This window comes from Equus asinus, chromosome 19, assembly GCF_041296235.1.
Source record: "Equus asinus isolate D_3611 breed Donkey chromosome 19, EquAss-T2T_v2, whole genome shotgun sequence".
In the NCBI taxonomy this organism is placed as follows: domain Eukaryota; kingdom Metazoa; phylum Chordata; class Mammalia; order Perissodactyla; family Equidae; genus Equus; species Equus asinus.
The window spans coordinates 12,242,913-12,265,509 of NC_091808.1; the positions used below are offsets into that span (position 1 = coordinate 12,242,913).

At 39.9% G+C, this 22,597-nt stretch overlaps 1 protein-coding gene across 2 annotated transcripts; it reads left to right on the top strand.

The window, feature by feature from the left end:
• Positions 1-174: 174 nt before the first annotated feature.
• Positions 175-21,496, top strand: SLC19A3 (solute carrier family 19 member 3). 2 transcript variants are annotated; one of them, XM_014835975.3, is made up of 7 exons: positions 175-272; positions 2,798-2,954; positions 11,645-11,796; positions 13,431-14,259; positions 15,829-16,021; positions 17,481-17,622; positions 18,403-21,496. In XM_014835975.3, the coding sequence occupies exons 3-7, from the start codon at positions 11,647-11,649 to the stop codon at positions 18,577-18,579; spliced, it is 1,491 nt and encodes a 496-aa protein (XP_014691461.1). In that variant the 5' UTR covers positions 175-272; positions 2,798-2,954; positions 11,645-11,646; the 3' UTR covers positions 18,580-21,496. The 2 variants fall into 2 exon arrangements, with proteins under 2 accessions (XP_014691461.1, XP_014691460.1); XM_014835974.3 differs by lacking the exon at positions 2,798-2,954 and having other exon boundaries at positions 179-272.
• The last annotated feature ends 1,101 nt before the right edge of the window (positions 21,497-22,597 follow it).

A 22,597-nucleotide genomic window follows, 5' to 3' on the forward strand; every position in this document is an offset into this window, starting at 1 on the left:
TGTTACGTTGACTTGGGGCATCAGTATATTATTTTAAGCTGTTCCTTCCAGGTTTGTCTACAGACGGTGGATTCCCGCCTCTCGTTTAAAGGTTAAGAAGTCTAATTAGCACGTGCAAAATATTGGGGCGGGGCCTCCGGGCTCCGTCCCGCCCCCCCTGCCCCCCCCCCCCTCCCCCAGCGCCTGGCTTCACACAACAGAAAGGCTGCCGGTCCGGGCGCTTGTTATCCCCGCATGTGAGCGATCTGGCGAGTAGAGACTCCCTCCTGTAGGTAAGAGGAGCCCCGGGAGGTGAATTAAGCGAAGAAACGCCGTCATCCCCCGGCCGCAGCCCTCCCCTTGCCCCAGTTTCAGGAGCGCGGGCCGGGCGGGCACCTGCGCTGCAGCGGGCGGGTTGGAACCGGCCGGGACTACATCCCGGGGCCGGAGGCAGGGGTCAGGCCGCTCCCTGGGGCTGCCATCCCCGAGCTCTGCTGCCGGTTGCAATGCTGAGACGCAACCAGGGAGGTTTGGCTAGAATTTTCACTTCCAGCCATCTGGAAAAGCAGCTTAAATAAAACCACGATCCTAATAAAGGGCCAGCATCCCCCATGGTTACACCCGCGTTCACAGCTTTTAATTGAAAAGAAACCTTAGCCCAGAATTCCAAACCCCGATCCAAGAATGGCAAAAAGGCCCTAGTGAGGAAAAGAAGGGGGACTTAGAGGTTAAGAGACGTAGGGTTCGATTCAGAAGACTTTAATAACACTAAAAGGAAACATAACCATACCTTACGATAATATTGCCGGAAAGGATACCTAATCATCAAATAACCTACCAGTTGTTTGTCAAGTCATTGTTGCTGCTGTAAATACGCAGAAGGTTTGAGCTTGTGGAGTGCTTCAAGTTTGAAAAGGGTGAAGGAAATAGTGTTTTCTAAAAATACTCACACATAGTGTTTTGCTCCTACAGCTATCAGAACACATCGTTGTCTTCTAAGGCAAAAGCTGTGTTTTCATTCAGGTACCTATTTTAAAGAGACCAGAACGTAACTAACTTCCAAAAAGTTTTTTCTTCAAACTGCCTTAGTAGTAGCTGAAATGGACAAAAGAACTAATTTCTTTTGGTCATTTTTGGTTATGGACCAACGATGGTTTCTGAAGGTTGGGTAATGGGCAATGCAATTCAAGCATAAATATTCAAAGATGAATTCATTTGGCCTGCTGCTCCTTAGCTGTTTAGGTGAAATTATCTGCTGTGTACCTTTCGGAAGTTGCTGTCTCTCATCTATGAGTGCCCAGCTGTGTTGTGTTGAATTTGCAACCTGTGCTTGCATGAGAGAGATGGGTGGGAATCTGCATTGAGTGTGTAATATGGGCCAAGAACCAGATTGAGTAGTTCCGGGGACAACCTGGTGAGGTGGCTGTGAGTATCCTCCACGTTTCAGCAGTAGGCTTGGAGAGGTTACGTACTGCCACAAACAGAGGTGGGGCCAGGAAGAACATGAGCCCCAGATTTCGAAGTCATGCTCTTTCCCCTGGACCACACCGGCCACTGCAAACCCAAACCTGGAGTGAAAAAAAAAAAAACTAAGACTGGGAGGGTGGTAGTGAGATGTCAAAATATTAAAGTTAATTCAGTAATTTAACAACTATGAGCAAATCATTTAGGTTCAGAGGAATAAATTAGAGGTTATTCGGATAGGCTAGAGGCACGGCGAATGGTAACTAGTATTAAAAAAGATAACTTTCGGAAAATGATAAAATTATGACTTTCGTACGGATATAAAAATGAACACGGGTTAAAGATTTTATTTAACTCATTAATGAGGAAAATGGTAAGGCTGTTACAATCAGATCAAAGGAGAATCTAAAAAATAGGTACACTTATAGATCAGAAATACTGAGATAGAGGTAAAACTGGTTTTCCAAGGGGGAGACTGGAAGAGTTCCCTTCACTGGATAGAACTTATTTGCATGTCTATAGACAAGAATTATTGCACACTGTTATCAGTCACTATAATTTACAGAGGTTTAAAATAGCTCAAACAATGCGTAGTTTTTCCTTGAAGCATAAATTTTTCCCACCCCCACCCCAACCCCCATGCATTCGACCATTTACCCACATGCATTTCAATGGCTAGATATGATCAGTTGACTTTCTGTGTAAGTTTCTGCCAGTTTTATCGTTTCGACAGGCCTATTTCTCCAGCTGCACCTGAGACTAGGTTGATCTAACCATAGACATACAGAGAATAAACAGTCTGTAAGGGGATGGTTAATTGATCAGCAAATGTGTCATGCAAGCAAAAAGGAATGATGCCATATGTGACAAAATGGAATCCGAAGCGTGTGTTTTAAAGATCACTTGTATCTACTCTTGCAGTGGTTTTAACCAAAAGCTGAACTATTCTGGCCTACATGTTTAATATCTGGGCCTATTCCTACCTTGTGAAGTTCAGTGGAGTACTTCATTTCAGCAAAGATTCTTGGTCTTTGGTTTTTTTGGGGGGTGGCTATAAAAAGGATTATGCATAGGTGATGGGACTACTTTGAGGTTTTCTGCGATTCTAAGTCACTTAAGACAAAATTCTAGAGAAACTAAATTCGATTATTTTAGTACTAACATTCAGGGAGAAGGGTTTTTGGTGTTTACCTCCCTAATCATCTGTGTTTCAGAAAGATATGAATCTGGTTCTCTTTTTTTTTTAATGGGTTTCCAAAAGAGGGTGGCTGTGGAAGAGGGTGTGTTCCAGTGTATAAAGCCATTAGAAAAGGGTGGGCTTTGGTGTGTAAAGCCATTGCTCTTGATTGCACAGTCCTGAAGGAGGAGGACTCAAGACTTCAAGGAGAAGAAGGGCCGTTGTGTCTTGGACTCCCAGCAGCTGGCAGCAGGAAGGAGCAGAAGCTGGATCTGAAGGCAGGAAACTGGACTTGCTCTTAGAAAGAAATAAGCTCAGGGCACGGAAGGAACAGGTAACTTATTCCCTGTGTATTATTTTGAAGAGTGTTATATGTGGCCAGCTTTCCAGAGTTTCTTGGCCTGTCCTAGCTTTGATCTACGGGCATTGTTTCCATTCTCAATTTTCTAGGACAGACCCAATTTCAAAGATGCTGTTCTGTTTTCAGATTAAATAGAGGCCTTGCCCCATGTGAAATTTGGAAAAACCTTAGTCATTGCACCAATAGAATAAGTCAGGGCTGTGGGGAGTCCTACACAGTAAAATGCTTTGAAGTAGGGGAGGAGGGGAAGGGTGTATTTTTTTAATTGTGATATAATTTACATGCAATATAATATCTGGATTTTAAGTGTTTATAATTGTATCCACCCAAGTAACTATATCCCATTGAGATATAGAATATTTCATCACCCCCGAATCTTCCTTCCTTCCCCTTTACAGTCACGTTACACCTCCACTTCAGAGATGACCACTGTTCTGACTTCTATCGGCAGTGGAATCGTACAGGAGGGCATTTTTGTGTCTGGATCCTTTTTACGAAGCATAATGTTTGAGGGTCATTTGTTTTGTTCCCTGTATCAGTGATTAGTTTCTTTTTTCCGCGTCACCTTCGTGGAGGTATAGTTTACATATAATGCATGTACATTATAAGTGTCAATGTCATAGTCAATGAGTTGTGACAAATATACGTAACCTTATAACCACGGCCACAATCAAGATACAGAGTGTTTTCATCACCCCAGAAGGTTCTCTTGTGGTTTACTGCAGTCAGTCCCTCCCTTGTCTCCCACCCCAGGCAAGCACTGATCCAATTTCTATCACTATACATTAGTTTTGCTTATTTTAGGACCTTAGATATATTAATGGAATCATACAGTTTTGTGTCTGGATTCTTTGTCACAGCCTAATGTTTTTGATATTCATCCAAGTTTTTACAATAGTTCATTCCTTTTTATTGCTGGTTGAATCAGTATTAGTTGTATAAATATACAGTATTGTATATTCATTCACCGTTTAACGGACATTTCAGTTGCTTCCTGTTTTTTTCCACTATTATGAATACGTGAACTTTCTTGTATAGATTACAAAATGGTTTTCCAAAGAATTTGGTACCTCCTTGCATTCCCACAAGCAATGTATACGAATTCAGCTGCTCTAAATCTTTGCCAGCATTTGGTATGCTAGTCTTTTTATACTCAGGCATTCCAGTGGTTGTGAAATGTTCTCTGTGGGGTTTTTTCCAGTTTCTTAATGGTATCGCTAGATGAGCAGATATGTTTTTTTGATAAAATCCAATTCATTATTTTTTTCCTTTTAAGTTTAGTCCTTTTGTCATTTTGGTAAAATATTTGCTAATCCCTGGGTCACAAAGCTCTGTTCTTCTAGATGGTACTCTAAGGTCCTAGAGTTTGTTACGTCAAATTGGTTTTTGTGTATGGAGTGAGATAGAGATCAGTAAAATGCATTTTAAACCAGGTGAAGTCACAACTGAAATACAATAGCACAGTAGAAGTTGGCAAAACCATCCTGCAATCCTGATTTTGCAACAGAGGTATAGTAATAAAGCACTATGCTGGAATCCCTTCCCCATGCCTTCCTCCAGCACCAGCCTGCTTTGACCTTAGCACATTGCAGCTCTTGTTTTATTTGGGTTTTTCTCCAAGTTATATTCTCTTCTCTTTCAGTAGTAAGTAGGCTAAAAGGCTTCATTAGTTGTTATACTCTGATATCAGCTAAAAGCAAAAATTTTAGTTTCCAGTAATCAAACTTTTGGTTTGCTTCTGTCCAGTGAATGGCTTGGCTCTGGCAATGTTGAAAACATGAAAAGTGAGACGTTTTTTGGAAAATGTAATAAATACTGACCCTCACTATTTTTCAAAAGGCATTGGGCCTTGGGGAGTGAAACCATCTGCAAGTGTCATCTCTCTTGCCCAGCTGCCCAGGTCCTTTGGAACTTTAGAGGCTGTGAGGTTCGTGACTATTTTACGTTATCAGTCTAATTTATTTGAGGTAGGTGTTTGACTGCAGTAAAGGTGCTGGGGAGTAATGTGAAAATTAGGCCAGCCCACTTTTCAGACGTTGGTGGTCTTGTCAGGCACCCTCTCTGAGATGACTGGATGGTTTAGTTGGGAGGGGCGGACAGGTGTTGGGTGGAGACTGGGGTTTCTAGATAGTTTCCTTCTAAATTGTTGGGATCTCAGTTAATTCTGGCACTATCTTCTAAACAAGTATGGAAGAGGATTTGATAAAATGATTCCTTTCCATTGACCCAGTCCCTTATACTCTAGGCTCTCTGTTGTGGGGAACCTTTGCAAATCCAAGCTTTGGGAAGGTCTTGGCTTTGGCCAGATCCTCCTGTCCCCTACTTCAGGAAGCCCCACAGCTCTGTTGGAGCAGAATTCCATCTTCTAGGAGTGGGTGGAGGAATCTGCTCAACTAAGGTCCTCCTTAGCTAAGAAGTCTACCCAGGACTCAGGAGCCAGGAAGCCCACTCGTGTGTGCCAGTTTCTACAGTTCTTTTTAGTAGTTACCTATTCTATGCAAATGGAAATATATATTTAGAAATATTCTAAGTACACAGCCCAACTTGATCATAGTCAAAACATAAGTAAGTCTTAAATTTTTTAGAAGATGAAGAAAAAAATCTATGCACACCTTAAAATGAAGTCAGATTAGATATGCTAGCAAGGGGATTGCTATTTTGAAGAAGGCTGCAGCAGCCCCCATACCTGAAGAAAGGAAAGCAGCCATAGAAATATGTGGCCTTCTAGAAATGGACCCAAATTAGAGATTGAGAGAAGCTGGAGAGTTAACAGTAGAATACTGAAGGGCCTCTGGTGGGACAGCTGTGAATTTTAATGAAAAATAATTATTATTCCCCTACCAGCAAAAAGAGAAAGAAACACATCATTTCCAAAGTAATTTAGTTGGGTCACTTCCAGTGCAAAGGTGTTGGTAGCCCTTGGGGCTCATTCAAGATCACCACAGGCTGGCTGGCAACCCCAACAGTGCACGTGGCCGTTTACTCCCAGGGCCCATGTAGTGTGTTGAACGTGTGTGCAGATGGTGCAACTGGGTCATAAGCAGGTGATCCCTGGTTGCCTAGAGGGTCAGAGCAGGGAAACTTCAACCTGCCAGGGACCACCATAGCAGAAGCTGATGCTCAGCACTCACTTTCTCCATCTGCTTTTGCTAGCTAGAGCTCTCCCTCCGAAGAGCTCCCCTACACATCCCAGCCCACCAGGGTAAGCTCTGGTGGATTGAGCTGCTCCGGATCTCTGCTGGAAGGAACGGCTGATTCATTCAGCCTCTCTTGTTGCTTCTGGCATCTTCACTGTAGATTTCGAGTCACGATAGCCTGATAGCTGACTTGTTTGAAGAATGTCCTTTTTCTTTATTTTCCTTTTAACCTACTACCCACACAATGTTCTTGTACTTTTTAAAAAATGGTCATAGAGCATATGAGTAATGTGTGAGATTTACTAGCACAGGGACACCTTTTAAAAGGATTATCTTATTTGGAAAGCACAGAAAGTAAAGGGGAAAGATAAATATCTTCCCTTCAGACGTACCAACCCAGTTCATGTCCTCAAGTTAGATTCCATGAAGGGAAATCTAGAATACTGTTTAGGAGGAGAATAATATTATGAGGTCAAAACAGAATGATAAAATGAAAACTTGCAAGAGAACAGTCTGTTCCAGATGATTTTTTGCCGTGAAGGCTGTGGTCTTCCCAGATGGGTGTGCTTATGAGGGATGTGAAGATATTAGTCCTAGTCTTTTCTCGGCAACCTCTCACCCAGTGACTGTGTCCCATAGTAGGTTGTAATGCACAGTGTGATCATTTTTGTGTATCTGTATATTAATAACCCAAGCACAGTTTCAGGAAAAAAACAGCCCTACTCTGCAGCGTACTTTGATATTTGATATTCTTTTCTGCAATATTTGCTGAAAAATCCTATTTGCAACCCACTAAATTTTTTTGACACCCACGATCTGAATAGCACTATTCTAAAATAAACTGGAATTGGAATTTTGAGGATATAACTCGGCACTCTCAACATGATGTAACAGGAAAGATAACTGAACTTGGATTAGAAAAACTGAGTCCAAGTTCAGGCTCTGAGGTTGGTTAAATGTGAAAAACACACAAATCTTATTGCCTATGGCCCTCAGTTTCCTCATCTATAAAATGAGGACAACACCATCTCCTCTGTCTTCCTCACAAAATTGTCAAAGAAAGAGTAAAATAATTTTCTGAATGTAAAAGTTATAGAGCTTGCGTTAGGAATTTGATTATCATAGTCATGGTCTCGATGACAGAAAAGAGAAGCATCTCCTCAATGATAAGATAAAATAAAAGATGATGATCAAGACTTCCAAGCATTATGAGACCATTAGCTGCAGGCTTTTCCAGTAGGAGAGAGATCGATTTTGGTAGTACCCAGGTTGTTCGGTGGGAATCCCAGAGCCCACACGGACAGTGCCTTTGGGGGTAGCAGGCAAGAAAAGGAGGAGAGGAAAATGTCAAGGAGGTGGAAATGGTGCCCCGGAGGTGGGAGGCAGCTACCTGTCAGAGTAGAGGGGGGAATGTAAACTTGCAGCCAACAGACCAGACTCTGAGCTCAGCTGGAACCTTTCTTAGCTGGGTGGCTGTGAGCTTTGAGGAAGCTCAGTTCCCATGTCTGAGAAATTGGGGACATTTTGTATATATAAATGATATATTATTATGTAATATTAAATGTAATAAATATTATATAACATTCTATCATTATATTTATTTAATATAACAATGTTTATAATTGTTATTTATATAATAAATACATGTATTATATTTGTATAATTATATAATATAAATATATAATTATATGTAATTATATGTATAATATATATAATTAGGATTGTTGTAAGGATTAGAGACAATTATATAAAGCGACTAGTCCGATGGTTGGTGTAAAGCAGGAGCTAAGTAAATAATAACTGATACCATTTTATCTGTGTAAGTTGCAGACTTTATGTAAGGAAAACGATCACTGCCTTCAGAGGGTGGGTGAAAAGCCGTGCTGGCTGGATGATGTCAGATATCTGTACTGTGCGTAACTGAAGGAGCCAGAACCATGGTATTCTATTAAATGCTGAACACAGCCGTTCCAGGGCCCCTGCTGGGTAAGGATTGAGGCCAGATGGAACAGAGTGGGTCACAAACACGGAGTGATGTGTGTCTGTGAAGGGGTTAGTCGACTGGGGCAAAGTGCAAGAGGCATATCTGAAACATCGGAGTCACCTGAGGATTTTTCCACCTGTCCTGGACTCTCCAGGACCTGGAGGGCCAGAAAAGAAAGTCAAAGTTGTGAGTCCATATGTAGCTTTGAAAAAGCTCCCTAGATGATTTCCATCCACTTCCCTCACTGCCCATTAAGGTCCAAGGCTGTGGCGTGGAACCCATGAGCCCAGTGGATAGATAAGGACAGTGGTCCTTGGCCCTCCTGCAGCAGAATCACTCAGTGCATATAAATGCAGATTCCTGGGCCTCACTATACCTACTGAATCAGGCTTTAGGGATGGAGTCCAGGGATCCATAGTTTTACCAAGCTCCCAGGTGATTCTGATGTGTGAGTCATGTTCACACAGTCTTTGTTCACTGGCCAGGGTTGGAAAGGGTTATGCAATGGGGCAAGTGCTGGACAAAGAGACTCTGAGTTGCAGAGAGGTGAAAGAACAGCCAGATATTAGCAGCTAAGAGTCTCAGGAGTCTCCCAGTGGAGAGCAGGCAGTGGGCAGGGACAGTGGCTGTGGCCCTGAAGGCTGAAGAAAAGCCACCAGGAGAGATGTGGTCTCTGAAAGGGTCTGGGAGCTGCTGCTGCGGTTAAACCAGGAACTCTAGCTGCTCTCCCGAGTCCTTCTGGTTTCAGAGGACTCCTGCTAATGTTTGGTTAAGTGCCTTCTTTCATTTCCTCTGGCCAAAAGCTAGCTTTGACGCATGCGTTTGTTTCCAGGGGAGGGGACTAGGAAAAGGAGTGAGGGAAGGAAGCCCAGCATCCTGGGGTGCAGGGACGAGCTCCCCAAATGTTTCTCAGTTGTTTTCAGCTAAGTCCTCTCTCATTTTCTCCTCATTAAGCCAGAAGCACTGTTGAGTCCTCCAACATAAAGAGAGCAAAGGGAAGAGAAATGACATGTGTTTGAGGAGCAATTCTGGGCTCAACATGTTCCCAAGTCACTTCCAAGTATCGAGGTGCTCCGTGCTCACACAATGCAAGTGGCATTGTTATCCCGTTTTACAGACAAGCAGCTGAACCACAGGGCCCTTGTGGAGTTGAGGGCCTCCCTGGTCTTTACCTGATGCAGCTAGGAAGTGCACTCAGGAAACCCAGGCAGAGCTTTCCTAGTTCTCAGTGGGGAGGTCTGACATTCACCCCCTTCCTTCTACAAGACTTACTGTGTGTCGGGCACTCTTCAAGGCACAGGGATAGAGCAGTGACCCAAACAGTTAAAAAGCCCTGCCCTTCTGCTTCCACTCTAGTTGGGCATTTACTGTCCATTCCTGCTTCACCTTCCCAACTAAATCCAGTCAGGCAGCAGTATTAGAACAGTTAAGAGACGAAGACGTCAGTAGTCCAGGGGACTCTTAGCAGCCCAGGGCCCATGGGCATAGTCCTAGGGTTCTGAGATGCGTGGAGAAGAGGATGACTTGGAGTTAGTGAGAGAATGTTTTAGATGTCGAGTCAGCGGATGCCACTCCTTTAAGACCACACTTTGAAAGACGGCCAAGCCTCAGTAATTGCCTACCCAGGCTAGCCTTTTCTACAAGAACATTACTCACGAAGAAAGAAGGCCCCAGCACACTCCTGCAGCAGCTCAGGAAGAAGATAAGTCCATGCCTTCTGGGCTTGGGGAGGAGGTGGAGGATAAACCCAGGGTGCTCTGGCAAAGTTTTCACATTGTCAGCATTGCTCATAGTTGCTGCAATCCACTTCCAAATTCGGGTTTCCATTGTCTCTGCACCACTTCATCAAAGGTTTTGTTGACAAAGATGGAAACAGTGTTCACCTTATTTAACTTGAGAGGAATTATGCAGCTGTCTGGGGCCACCTTGTGAAAGGGTAGGGTGGGGTCAAACCAAGGTATGACCCAGGAGGCTCTCCCCACCTCCCTAGCCCCTAGCGAAGTTCCTCCTCCTGAATACCTGGAATTCCACCCTGGTGACTTGCTCTTCTGGAGTGAGCATCCTCCCTCTCTCTGGCCCGCTTTCAAACTATAATTGGCCCTGGCAGCTCTATGCATTAGGCCATAATCTTTAGTATCAATGTGTTTATAAAAACACTTTCTTCCCTCACTGGTGAGAGGTTGACATTAGGTTAATACCAGCAGCCAAGGAGAAAAGACCACAAGAATGAGTCAGAGTGGAGCAGGTGAAAGGACCCTGATGGGAGTCAGGGAGACCTGGATTCAACTCTTGGCCATTTGGTTTGAAGCCACTTGTTGGACATCTTGGATCTCCCATGTACTCACCTGGGAATCTGAGAAGTTAGTACATATTTTACAGTTATTATGAGAATTTAATGAGATAATATGCAGAAAAGCATCATACTCATAGCAGGTTAGTTTCTTTCCTATATACTATCTCAGAGAACTTAACCACATCCGAGACTACCAAAAACATGTATGCTTTACAAAGTAAAGCTTGATCCAAAATAAGAAAGAATGAGACAGGATTTTCCTGATGCACATTGTAATCCATATGAAAAAAAAAAAAGATTGTTTCAAAGATAGCCACCATAAAATAAGGGAGTTTTTTTGGTTTTGTTTTGCTGTTTCTGTGCAGTGGAAAATGAGATACTCTGCTGGGTTTTTTGTCTGAAGTTTGAATTTCAAGCAATTTTATTTCTAAGTTAGGAAAAAAGTATGAACTATTAATTAGCTACCTGCCACATTGAATAGTGTGAAACTGCAGGTTTAGGGAAGAAATGGGCCCAGTCATAAAGAAAAGTGGAGTAACAGTCTAAGAAGGGATGGCTTCCATTCCCAAGATAGAGTTAGGACCAGTATGGGAGAAGGAAGAAATATGGAGAAGATGGCCAGTTACATCATTATCCATTTTAATTTTTTTAACTGAAGAATTATAAATTCTCAGATTGGAGACACTTAAAAATATCTTGGATGTTTATGATGTGTTAAGCACAATACTAAGCAAGGGATAGTCTAGTGGAGAGATAAATGTATAAATACACACATGCCATTCAGTGTGTTAAAAATTTCAGAGTCACAGTGCAAAATGTAGTGCGCAGATAATAGAAGATTTGATCAACTCAATCTATGTTCTCTTGGGTTTGACCTCCTAGAAGTACCTTATCTACCACATGTACACCAACAATTCCCTGGCCAGTGTTTTTACTGACTTTCAAGCAGTCATGGGCCCATTGTTTACCATTTATTAGGAGCTATTCATTACTGTATTTGTGATGGAGAACACTAAAGAAGTGTGACTCTACCCCCAGGACTAATGAATAAGTTTGTTGACAATGACGATTTGACTTGGTCACCTAAGAGATATTTGAGAGCAGCTATTCATCACTCACCTTTCCATTTCAGCTGCAGATGGATGAAACTTTATCCTTTCATGAACCATTTAGAAATAATCAATTGTTCATTACATCCAAGGACAGGAATAAACATCAGTTAATTTTGGCTCTGTTTCCGTTTGATCAGCCATGGGTTGTTTCCGAACTTCACCGAGTCATTCCTGGATTTATCCCACTGTGATCCTCTGCTTATTTGGATTTTTCTCCATGATGAGACCCTCAGAACCCTTCCTTATCCCTTATTTATCTGGACCAGATAAAAACCTGACCAGCTCAGAGGTAGGTTAACATACATACATATCTTAATGTGGTTTAATTTTGCAGGACTTGAACAAGGACATGAGGTCAGAGTTTCATTCAACTTGGGGAAAGATAACCACTGACCTCGATTTTCATGGTACTTCTTATTCAATAGAACTGGTCTAATTATTCTTTCCTCCTCATACTTGGCGCAAACGGGAAACAAAACACAGTGTATGTGAAATAAATATTTTAACTTTTATAGAGTTCTACTAATAATCTTACTACACGGAACATTTCAGTTCTCCATTAATTCTATTATGCTAATCCTAAAATAAAATCACCACCAGGCACAGGATCTAGTCCTAATAAACTTTCATGCTGCTGAGGTATAAGCAGAATCTGATAAAGAATTGTACCATTTCTTTAGGACACTTACTCAGTTTTGAAAAACTATTTACCAGCAGGCCCCAGAAGGCCAAAGTCTCTTACTTAAAAGATCTCCCTATTTCATTATAACAAGTGCAGCAAGAAAATGCGCTGGAGAGCTACCCTTGGCTGGTTTTATAATCTCCAACCAGAGCTATGAAGACACTGCAGAGAGTGTAGCTTTACTGGGAAGGCTAATTGATGCTGGTTTATTAGGTGGTAAGGTGGTAAATATAGAAAAGCAAGCTTGTTGTGCTTTGCTGTAAGATCGCTTAGTGAAACTCTGTTTCAGAGTTACGCAGATGGAAGCATGTCACGATTAAGACAAGCAAACAACAGATAGAGGTCTGGAATCAGCCAGTGAACCTACTGGCATCTGCTTGTGTGATCACTTAATGTCCCCATCCTCAAAAGTGCAACTCAGTCGCACTAGCCTTTCACATCACTGAATTTCCCCTCATCATTGACATTTGGACCCACTGAGGTTGCTGGAGACCAGAACAAAGGCTAATGTGACCGAGCTCCAACTCACCTGTCATGCCCCAGAGATCAACAACTTCTTCAGTCCTTTCTTTTTATGAATGAACATTGAGTTCCTGTGCATTTCCGACTAAATCCATGAGATGACCCATATTATACTGAGGCCAGAATTGAAAAAGCGATATTGAATAAGATTGAGCCTGGCAAATTTGGCCAGCAAGGAAATTAAATGCATTACTTGTTCCCACTCCATAATTCTGCAAGGTTATTTACTCTTTGCCGTCTTCATATATATGTCCATTCAGATTTTGGAAGGGCTGATATTTTTGACGTAGTGATGGATCAAATAAAGATAAAGGTTTCCAGATTCATCTAATGTTAATCTTTGAACAAGAAGAGAATGGTAATTTTTAAGAGCCTTAAAAACCCAGAAGTATCTGTTGAATAATTTTTAACTAATTTACTCAAATGTACATAATATCTTAATATAGTTCAGATTGCACATTATATTTTTCTGCTGGAATGCACATAAGTATGTAAGTTGGTTTTTTGGGGGGCAGGAGGCTTGCTTTTCCTAGTGGTTTCCTTGAAAATCGGTTTTCTACTGTGCTTTTCTGTAATATGAAGAATATTCTATCCGATCAGATGCAGAATTTGACATTGGGCAAGCCACGTGTACCTTAGTAATGTACATATCTGAGAAAGCTAGCACTTCTGACTTCCTCATGCTTTGTGGTCACATGATCCATTTTTCAACTTTGCAGATCACAAATGAGATCTTTCCTGTGTGGACATACTCTTACTTGGTGCTGCTTCTCCCCGTGTTTGTCCTCACCGATTACGTCCGCTACAAGCCAGTCATCATCTTACAAGGGATTAGCTTCATCGTTACCTGGCTGCTGCTCTTGTTTGGGCAAGGAGTGAAGACCATGCAGGTTGTAGAGTTTTTCTATGGGATGGTCACTGCCACTGAGGTGGCCTACTATGCTTACATTTACAGTGTGGTCAGCCCAGAACACTATCAGAAAGTGAGCGGTTACTGCAGGAGTGTCACGCTGGTGGCCTACACAGCAGCCTCAGTGCTGGCCCAGATCTTGGTATCTCTGGCCAATTTACCCTACTTCTACCTCAATGTCATATCCCTGGTCTCTGTCTCCATGGCCTTCCTTCTTTCACTTTTTCTACCAATGCCCCAGAAAAGCATGTTTTTTCATGCAAAACCCAGCAAAGAAGTACAAAAGCCATCAAACAAGAATGGCGTGTTAGGTGAACCTCAGGAGGGGGAAGCACCAGGCTGCAAAGAGGAGAAACCCACGTCGGAAATATCTACCACATTGGAGAACCCAGATGATGGCCTGTTGAGCAGCCTAAAGCCAAAAAATTTAGCTTTGAGAGTTTTCATGCAGTGGTTCCAAGATCTGAAGGAGTGCTATTCCTCAAAGCGTCTTTTTTACTGGTCCCTGTGGTGGGCGTTTTCCACAGCAGGTTTTAACCAGATTTTGAACTATGTTCAAGTCTTGTGGGATTATAAAGCACCATCCCAAAATTCTTCTGTCTATAATGGGGCAGTAGAAGCTCTCGCAACCTTTGGAGGTAGGTAAACATTGATTTATCTTCCTTGATGGGCTACCCCAACTAAGTTCATCTTTCCAGTTGCTAAACTTCTCCATGGTGGAAAATTAGCTGTGTTCGGAAGGCATATCAATGTTTTTCTGAAATGGAAGGCACTGGGGGTGGGGGGTGGAGGGGACAGGACTATGACACTTCTATTTAGTGTGTTGTAGTTACAACAGGTAACTCAAGAGCTCAACCAAATTCTGGCCAAATTCCTGAGATTCCACTTCATCATCAGAACAGTTAATAAAATACCCTGTTCTTCCAGACTTGTTTTTAATATCGAAAAGATAATACACATCTTGTATATAAGTTAAGAGTTTTGTTATTTTAGAAAATGAACTATTAAGGCTTCAGATTATCACTGGGAGAGTTTTTTTAAAGAAAGGATTGGACTTAGCTGGCAGCCACCTTTAGCAATTCTAGGCCATACACCAAAAATTTTCAAAAGTAGCTTTCCTATGAGATTTAAATGAGTGGAAGATATGTGAGAGTCAGGATTCTAATATCAGAGGGAAATCTGCCTTTGAAGTTTTCTCTACAATAAATATTTATATCCTGGTAAGTGGAAACTTAAATTCAACCGAGACTTTGAAGATATTTTCTAGGAAGTTGCCGATTTCCACACCCTCATTTACAAAAATTTCAGAAAACTCATGTGGCATCCGTTTTATTATTGTCTTGCTTTTAGGAGGCCTCAGTTTAACTCCTGAAAACCAAGATTATGCTGGAATTGGTTCACTGAAATTATTTCTCCTACATTCCAAATTCTAGGGGGGGAAATAGTTTTATGCCCTTTGTAACAATGGTTCTTTCCTAGGTCACATGCAGAAAAGTTACATAATCGAATGTCAATAATTTGAAACATAAATGCCTTTCATTTTGTTTAAGAGAACTATAATTAGTAACCCTAATTACTGGCAATTATTCAATCTGTTAAACTCTATAAGTCAGTATAGGTCTGTGCACCAAAAGCCTCAAGTAAATTAGGCCAGATCTTGAAGACATTAAGATGGAGACTAGAGATAAGATTAAGGTTAAGAAAGATTAATAATGAAGACTAAAACTTACTACCCAGTGCAACACATCTGTTACCCATCATTGAAAAGAACATAATGATAAAAAACAATAAAGAAAGACGAACATGTACAGGCCAGGTGTACTCCCAGAGCAATCGTTTCATCCTTTTCTGTCTCTGCCCTTAGGACGATATATTAACTGATTGGGTTTATGTATCATTTCTCTCTGCTCTGTTGTGATTAGGAACCTTTCTGGCCTCTCTGCATAGTACAGCGCTTGGCAGGTAGTTGATGCTGATTGAAAGTGTGAGGACTAAATGATTGAAAGAATAGGAAGTAAAGGGAAAAGAAAACCTGATTGAGAAAAGGATAAATCCACATTTAGGTGTATTGCAGTATTTTCACAAATTGCGATAGCAACATATTCATCTTTGAGAATTACCTAAGACCTGAGTCTTTAAGAGAGCATTTTGATATTTCCCATGTGCAAAGTCAGTATGTGTCGTCTTCCTTAATGTTTCTTTTTCAGGGGCTGTGGCTGCCTTTGCAGTGGGTTGTGTGAAAGTCAACTGGGATCTTCTGGGAGAGTTGGCTCTGGCGATCTTCTCAGTTGCCAATGCAGGCGCTCTCTTTCTCATGCATTACACAACCAACATCTGGGCATGCTATGCTGGCTATTTGATATTCAAGTCCAGCTATATGCTTCTTATAACCATAGCTGTGTAGGTATTACCAACCATTTCTTTCCATTCCTAAAACTAAACCATATTCTCTTTTCTGTATTCCTATAATTTGTCTGAGAACTTCAGAAGAATTTTAATCAGTTGCAATATTAAATGTTGACTACTTCATACTAAATTAGAGAAAATTAAGCCATCTTTCGCTTAACTCTTTGCCCTCTGAATATTGCTAAGATTAGTCATCAAGGAGAGAAAGTTGTGTAGGTTCATAAACCAAAAGCAGTGACATAGATTGTCAGGTTGTGGTTTCCTGTTTCGAGCAGTTGGCCATAACAAGGGGTGGTGCAATCTGGTTTTGAATGATTAGGTTTAGATTTCATCCTTAATTTCACTTAATTGCTTGAGTAATTCTCATAAAAGGCATATGCTTTTGTGTGAAGCAAAATATTGTCAGCAGGTTATAAAAACTTGGATACTGGAAATTATAGATGCAAAAGTTACAAGAAACTGTAAATCCCAGAGATCATTTTTTAAAAACCATTGAAAACATTTAGTTCCAAAATAAGTGTATAGAAATCTAACGGTAGGAAATGTGCTTTAGTATTAACCAAAAGAGGTAAGAAACATTTGAATTTCAAATCCCACAAAAGAAGTAGAGACAAAAGGTTTATCAAGTTTTGTTTTTTAATATGTGAAAAATGTTTGATAAGCAATTGACAAAACACAGAACTCTAAGCACTCTGGGAAAAGATCGTGAAATAAAGGAAAGGGATAAAACTTTTGAGAAGTTTACTTTTTTTCACTGAAATGTGTCAATTTAATGAATCAAACTCATGAGTCTTGAGTTTCTTTTTTTAATGTGAGGATTTGTTAAGGTAAGATGATATGATTTCTTTTCATTTTAACAGTATTCAGAATTCAGAGCCTTTTACCTGAATTACAAAGAAGAACTCTAAATAATATACAATTGCCAGTCTTTCATAAATGTTTTGTAGTAAGACTTCAAAACCTATATAATTATTAAAAATAAATTAATTACAAATTGACTCAATTGGACAACCAGCCATGATCTGGATCTTCCAAAGAATAATTCACCTACCAAATTTTGAAACTGTCAATGCAGACAGTTGACAATAAAATGAATAACTCTGCAAAAAATTCTTCAGATTGGGTATTGCTTGCATTTTCATAAAAATTTACTGCAAAACCATATCTCAAGTCAGATAGCATCCAATATTCCCAAGTTATGAGAACTTAGAACGTTAGGTTTAATTTCTGGAAGCATCAAATTGCACGGGAGGAATTTTGCCACATTTCCTTTAACTGTATTTTAATTCAGCCTTTCACTGTATTTTTTAACTCCCTTTCTTTGCTCTTCCTGGAGGAGATTTAGACAAAAAGTGCTGGTAACAAGATACTGCTTTCTCTTCCATTTCTGTCTTTTAAAGATAAGAATCTCATGTATGTTCTTGTTAAAAACTTATTTGATGTTTGATGATAGATTTCAGATCGCAGTTAATCTGAGCGTGGAGCGCTATGCTCTCGTGTTTGGAATCAACACCTTCATTGCCCTGGTGATTCAGACCATTGTAACTGTGATCGTGGTGGATCAGAGAGGGCTCAATCTGCCAATCAGCATTCAGGTGAGCTCAGTACTTCTGTGTTCCTACTCCTGTAGTTGGTGGAAATATAGTAGGTAATCTCAAAGGTTTTTTTTTCAACCTTACCACTGCCAACATTCAAATTTCTTGAATTCCTTGGCTAGGAAAATTTTAAAATAAGCAATTCCTTAATTATCATGTTATAACATACCAAATAGTTTTTGAACAATAATCACAATAGGTCAGCATTTACCTCTGGCTCCTAAAACATCATTGGGTAACACTGGTTTTTGTGTCCCCTATGTTTTTCCTCTTCCTCCCACCATCCAGTTCCAAGGTTTACTGAGATTCAACTGCAGAACTCAGTTCCCTCTTCCCTACTTCACTTAAAATTAGTCCAATTTCTCATTTTGCATATGGATCTGAAAGAAAGGGAGATAAGATAGATAGGAAGTCACCTCAATGTCTAAAATTGATTCTTAGAGACATTACATATACCATTGCACCATCCTCCAGTCATAGACACAAAAATCAGTGAGATTCACTGTTTTTTCACTATTGGTGATGTTAGCTAGGATCTGAACCCAAGCAACCTTGGCTCCAGAGCCCACACCCTTAGTTACTGTATTGCTTACGTTCTCATACCTGGTTCTTCTAAGATGGGAGAAGGGAGTCTAGTGCAAATCTAAATGACCCATATTAAGATCCTGGGTCTCGCTTACCCCATAATCCAAGCAAATCAACAGCATCACCATGTATTACCAATGACATACATGGACAGATTTTGTGTGCGTCTAATTAATTCCATTTGTTTTTCTCCAGTTTTTAGTTTATGGGAGTTATTTTGCAGTCATTGCTGGAATTTTCCTAATGAGAAGCGTATACATTATCTATGCAGCCAAATGCCAAAAGAAGGTGCAGAGCTCTGCTACAAGTCAGAATCCATATGGACCACACCCAGAGGAGCCAAGGGATGTCATCATGGGAACAAAGCTCTAATCTTATGTGAACCATTACAACCTCTGAGCAAGGACTGTGCTGGTCACAAAGCCACTAAGTGCCATAAGTTGACATGTTTCACAAGTGTGGTTTCCAATGAACCTTTTCAAAACCACAACAAAATGTCAGCTTTAGACCAGATATCTATGTGCTCAGCTGAACTGGATGAAGTCAACAGGGCCCATTATCTCAATGAAACAACCCATTTTGGCAACCCCAGTGAATAGCAATAGCTGGAAAATTCTGGTTTTGATCACTTGCAAAGACATGCAAAGGCATGGAAAGAAACCATAAGAAAGTTCCAGCTGTCCTGGAGTTGATGTTCCCCATTCGTGAGCAGAAATACTAGCTAGACTGACCCTGTTGCTTGGCTTAGATATTTGTTTTATCTTACCAAAACAGGCAACCCATGGGACATTTTTGTCACATGAGCCATTTTTCTTCTTCCATTAAGTGTATTTCTATATAACTTAACAGTTCTCTGAGAGAATTGCAGGATTTAGTCCCATTTCTAAGGACTCCTCTTCAATCCTGATAACATAGCATCACTCACAAACTAGTATTTGATAATATCACCATTTAATTGTTTCATGATTATTTTTCATTTTGCGCTCTGCTGAGCTGTGCTGTTGAAACTCTACCTCAGGAATAGCTGCAACCCTCCTGTGTGTCCACAGAATGACATTCATGTCCATTCCCAGTGGCCCTAGGAAAAGTAATGAGCTTTCTCCCTAATGTGACGCCAGAGAGGTGTTTTAATGCTCTGTCAGCATGATGTCTGTCCAAGACAGAAAAAGTTAAGTAGAAATTTCCAGGGGTTTCTAGAAGTATTTGTAAATAAGAAAACACTGATGGGGGAGGCACCTGATTTTTAAATGGCAGAAATTGTGCTAAATAAAATTAAATGTGCAAAAATATTAAAGAGCCTAATTTTTTGATGAATTGTACTGAAAATTGGCCTTTTCTGTCCTTTGAATCTTCAGTAGAGGCTGTATTGAGCAGTCTGCCAGCAGGAATAAAGAATGCTGATTCAAGATTTGTATTTCAAATACACTCCTCCAAATCCAAAAATTCAGTCCCTGGACTGAAAAGAAAATTTCAGCCCAAAAGCCAACACATTCACTTAATGGAGAAAATTAATAACTTTCCTACTTATAGCAAAATCAGGGAAAGAATGATCAGTATCAGCTTTCTTACTTAACTTGTTGTATTGGAGGTATTAGCCAACACAATCAGACAAGCAAAAAAAAAATTAGAAGTCGGAAATTGGAAAGGAGGAGGCAAAATTATCATTATTCTAGAGACTACAAGTATACACTGAAGAGACTCAGTTAAAAACTGAGACAGTGTAAGTATATATCAAAACTGGCAGCTTTAAGATACAACTATTTAGAAGATAACATGGATGTAAAAGACCCCATTTATAGTAGTACAAAAGTAATAAAATTCCTAAGATTATATTTAATTAATAACTTAATAAATATGTATAACATATATGAATTCACCTGAAAACACTTTTGAGGATGAATGCTTTTTTAAGTGTAAAAAGGAGATTAAATTATTTGCAGAGAGTAAAATTCTACTCTCTGCTCTTAATTTCAGTAACATAGGAGCATGAAAAAGTCCAATGGAACAGAGTAGAAAGTTCTGAATGAGTTCCTAATTCATAAGGGATTTAAAACTATGATAAAGATCGCATCTCATACAAGAGGAAGAAGAGGATGGAATAGTTAATAAGATTCAAACAGATTTTTTTCAAAGGAGAAAATAAGTAGGACCCAAGAGTGCTAGAATATCTCTCAATAAGTAATATATATGAATCACCATGCAGATGTAAAATATGAAACTACAAAAATACCAGAAGAAAGCATGCAAGAATTATTTTATAACCTTGAACCTTTCTAAAGGAACACAAAACCTAGAAGTCATTAAAAAAAAAGAATTGACAGCATAAAGCTAAACTATGCATCAAAGAAAAACTATAAGCAAAGACAAATGATAATCTGGGAAAAATAGTATGACTTGTCAAAGCTACTTCCCCTAATTCATAAAGAACCAATACAAATTGATAAGAAAAAGATCAATAACCTGATAGAAAAATGGGAAAAGGACGCAAACAGGGAATTCAGAGAAAGAAAAATACAAATGGCTCAGACATGTAAAAGAAGCTCAAATTAACTCATGGGAGAAACGTATATTAAAACTGTAATGATACCATTGTTCAACTGTCAGACCAGAAAGTAATCCCAAAGTGTGACAATGCACTTTGTTCCCTGCGAATGGGTCAACAAGCAGTCTCAAAGATTGTTGGTCAGAGTGCAAAGTAGTTTCATTGCTACAAAGGAAAATCCCACATTCTCAAAATTATGAATGTTCATCTCTTTCCACCTATAGATTTCTCTGATGGCAATATACACTACCGATATCCTTGCAAGGCTGGGAACTGATGTGTAGAAAAGACTTTTTATTACAATGTTGTTTCTAAGAACAAAGGATTGGGAACTATTTAAATTTCATTAAATGGCAGGGAAATGTATTATGGTACACTAATATATTCATTTATAATCATATTAACTACATTAGAAAATGAGGAGCATCTTTACATAGCAATAAAGGGCTCTAGAATATATTATTATGTGGAGAAAAAGTCAAGTGCCAAAATAATAATGAATGCAATGGCTTGTCATTTGTTTAAAAGTATGGACAAAAATATCTATGTTGGTTTATATACACGTACAACTTTTCTGGAAGGACAAACAAAACATCTAACAGTGATGACCTGCTGTGGCATGATGGGAAATGGGAGGATGGCATCTTTTCACAGCTTTTGATATTTGCACCCTGGAAATTACCCACCCCAAATTAAAATGCTAATTTTAAAAAACTGTTTAACCTCTTGGGAAATAAACTAGCACTGAAGAAGAAAGAGCTGGAGACTTTTAATTTTTTTATATGTAACCATTCTGATGTTTTTACATTTTTTGCAATATATATGCATAAGTAAATGTGCATTTATAATTAAAGGGAACAGACAGAAGAAAAAATATTTTTTAAATAAAAAAATTTTATTTGGTATCTCATTAAAGAGAAACACCTTTTTTAAAAATTAAAACATAGGTTTGCTTTATAAGGTGTCGGTTTTTGTGACTGGTAAGAGCACCTTATGGAGAAATATCTTAAATTTTTTGTTTTGTACATAAAATGACTCAGAAACAACAATAGAAACAGAATTCATAGACAAATAACAGAAATAAGGGGATAGCTATGGCAAGAGAATAACCATTTCTGAGAAAAAAATAAAATCTTATGGTTCTAGCTTGTCTGGACTTGCCCTTTGCCGATATTTAGGTCTTGACTTAGACGAGATATTTAGATCCGTTTTGAGGAAGTTGTGGCTGAAGAGGCACATGACGCACTTTTGACAAGTAAGCAGGGTCACAGGGCCTTCAAGGAAGAGGGACACACAGCAGTGGCGTTGAAATATCTGAGGGAATAGCCCATCTCATGAGATGGAAAAATGGCACGCAGCTGGGAGGGGCGGGGCCCGGAGGCCTGGTGGTGGCATTGCTGTCATTGCATAGTTATCGTTCAACTTGTTCCAGAAGGTAGAAATCTCTTGTGTGCGCCCTGTTGCTGTAGCTGAACAAAAGCAGAATCACGTAGGGCTGTTTTCTGTGTTTCATTAGGAAATTTAGGCAACAACTTTGTGGTGACTGGAAACAATAGTGACAGCAATAGAAAAGGTAAGAGTAATAGAAATCGTGTGCACACAGACGCAGAGAGGGAGAAGTACCAGGTTGGAAGGCTACGTGAATATCCATCAAATAGAACCTCAGAATCGTGATCACTGGCTGGGCTCAGGGAGGTGATGGGTCGTCAGGTGTTGGACCGGGTTTACATCGTTGTGATGGCCATTTCTTGTTTCTTTGAATTTTTTTTCAAATAAAAAGGTTTGAGACTATTAGGTTGAAAGAGAGGGGAGCAGAGTTCCAAAACCAGAGATATGTTCAAAAGAAGT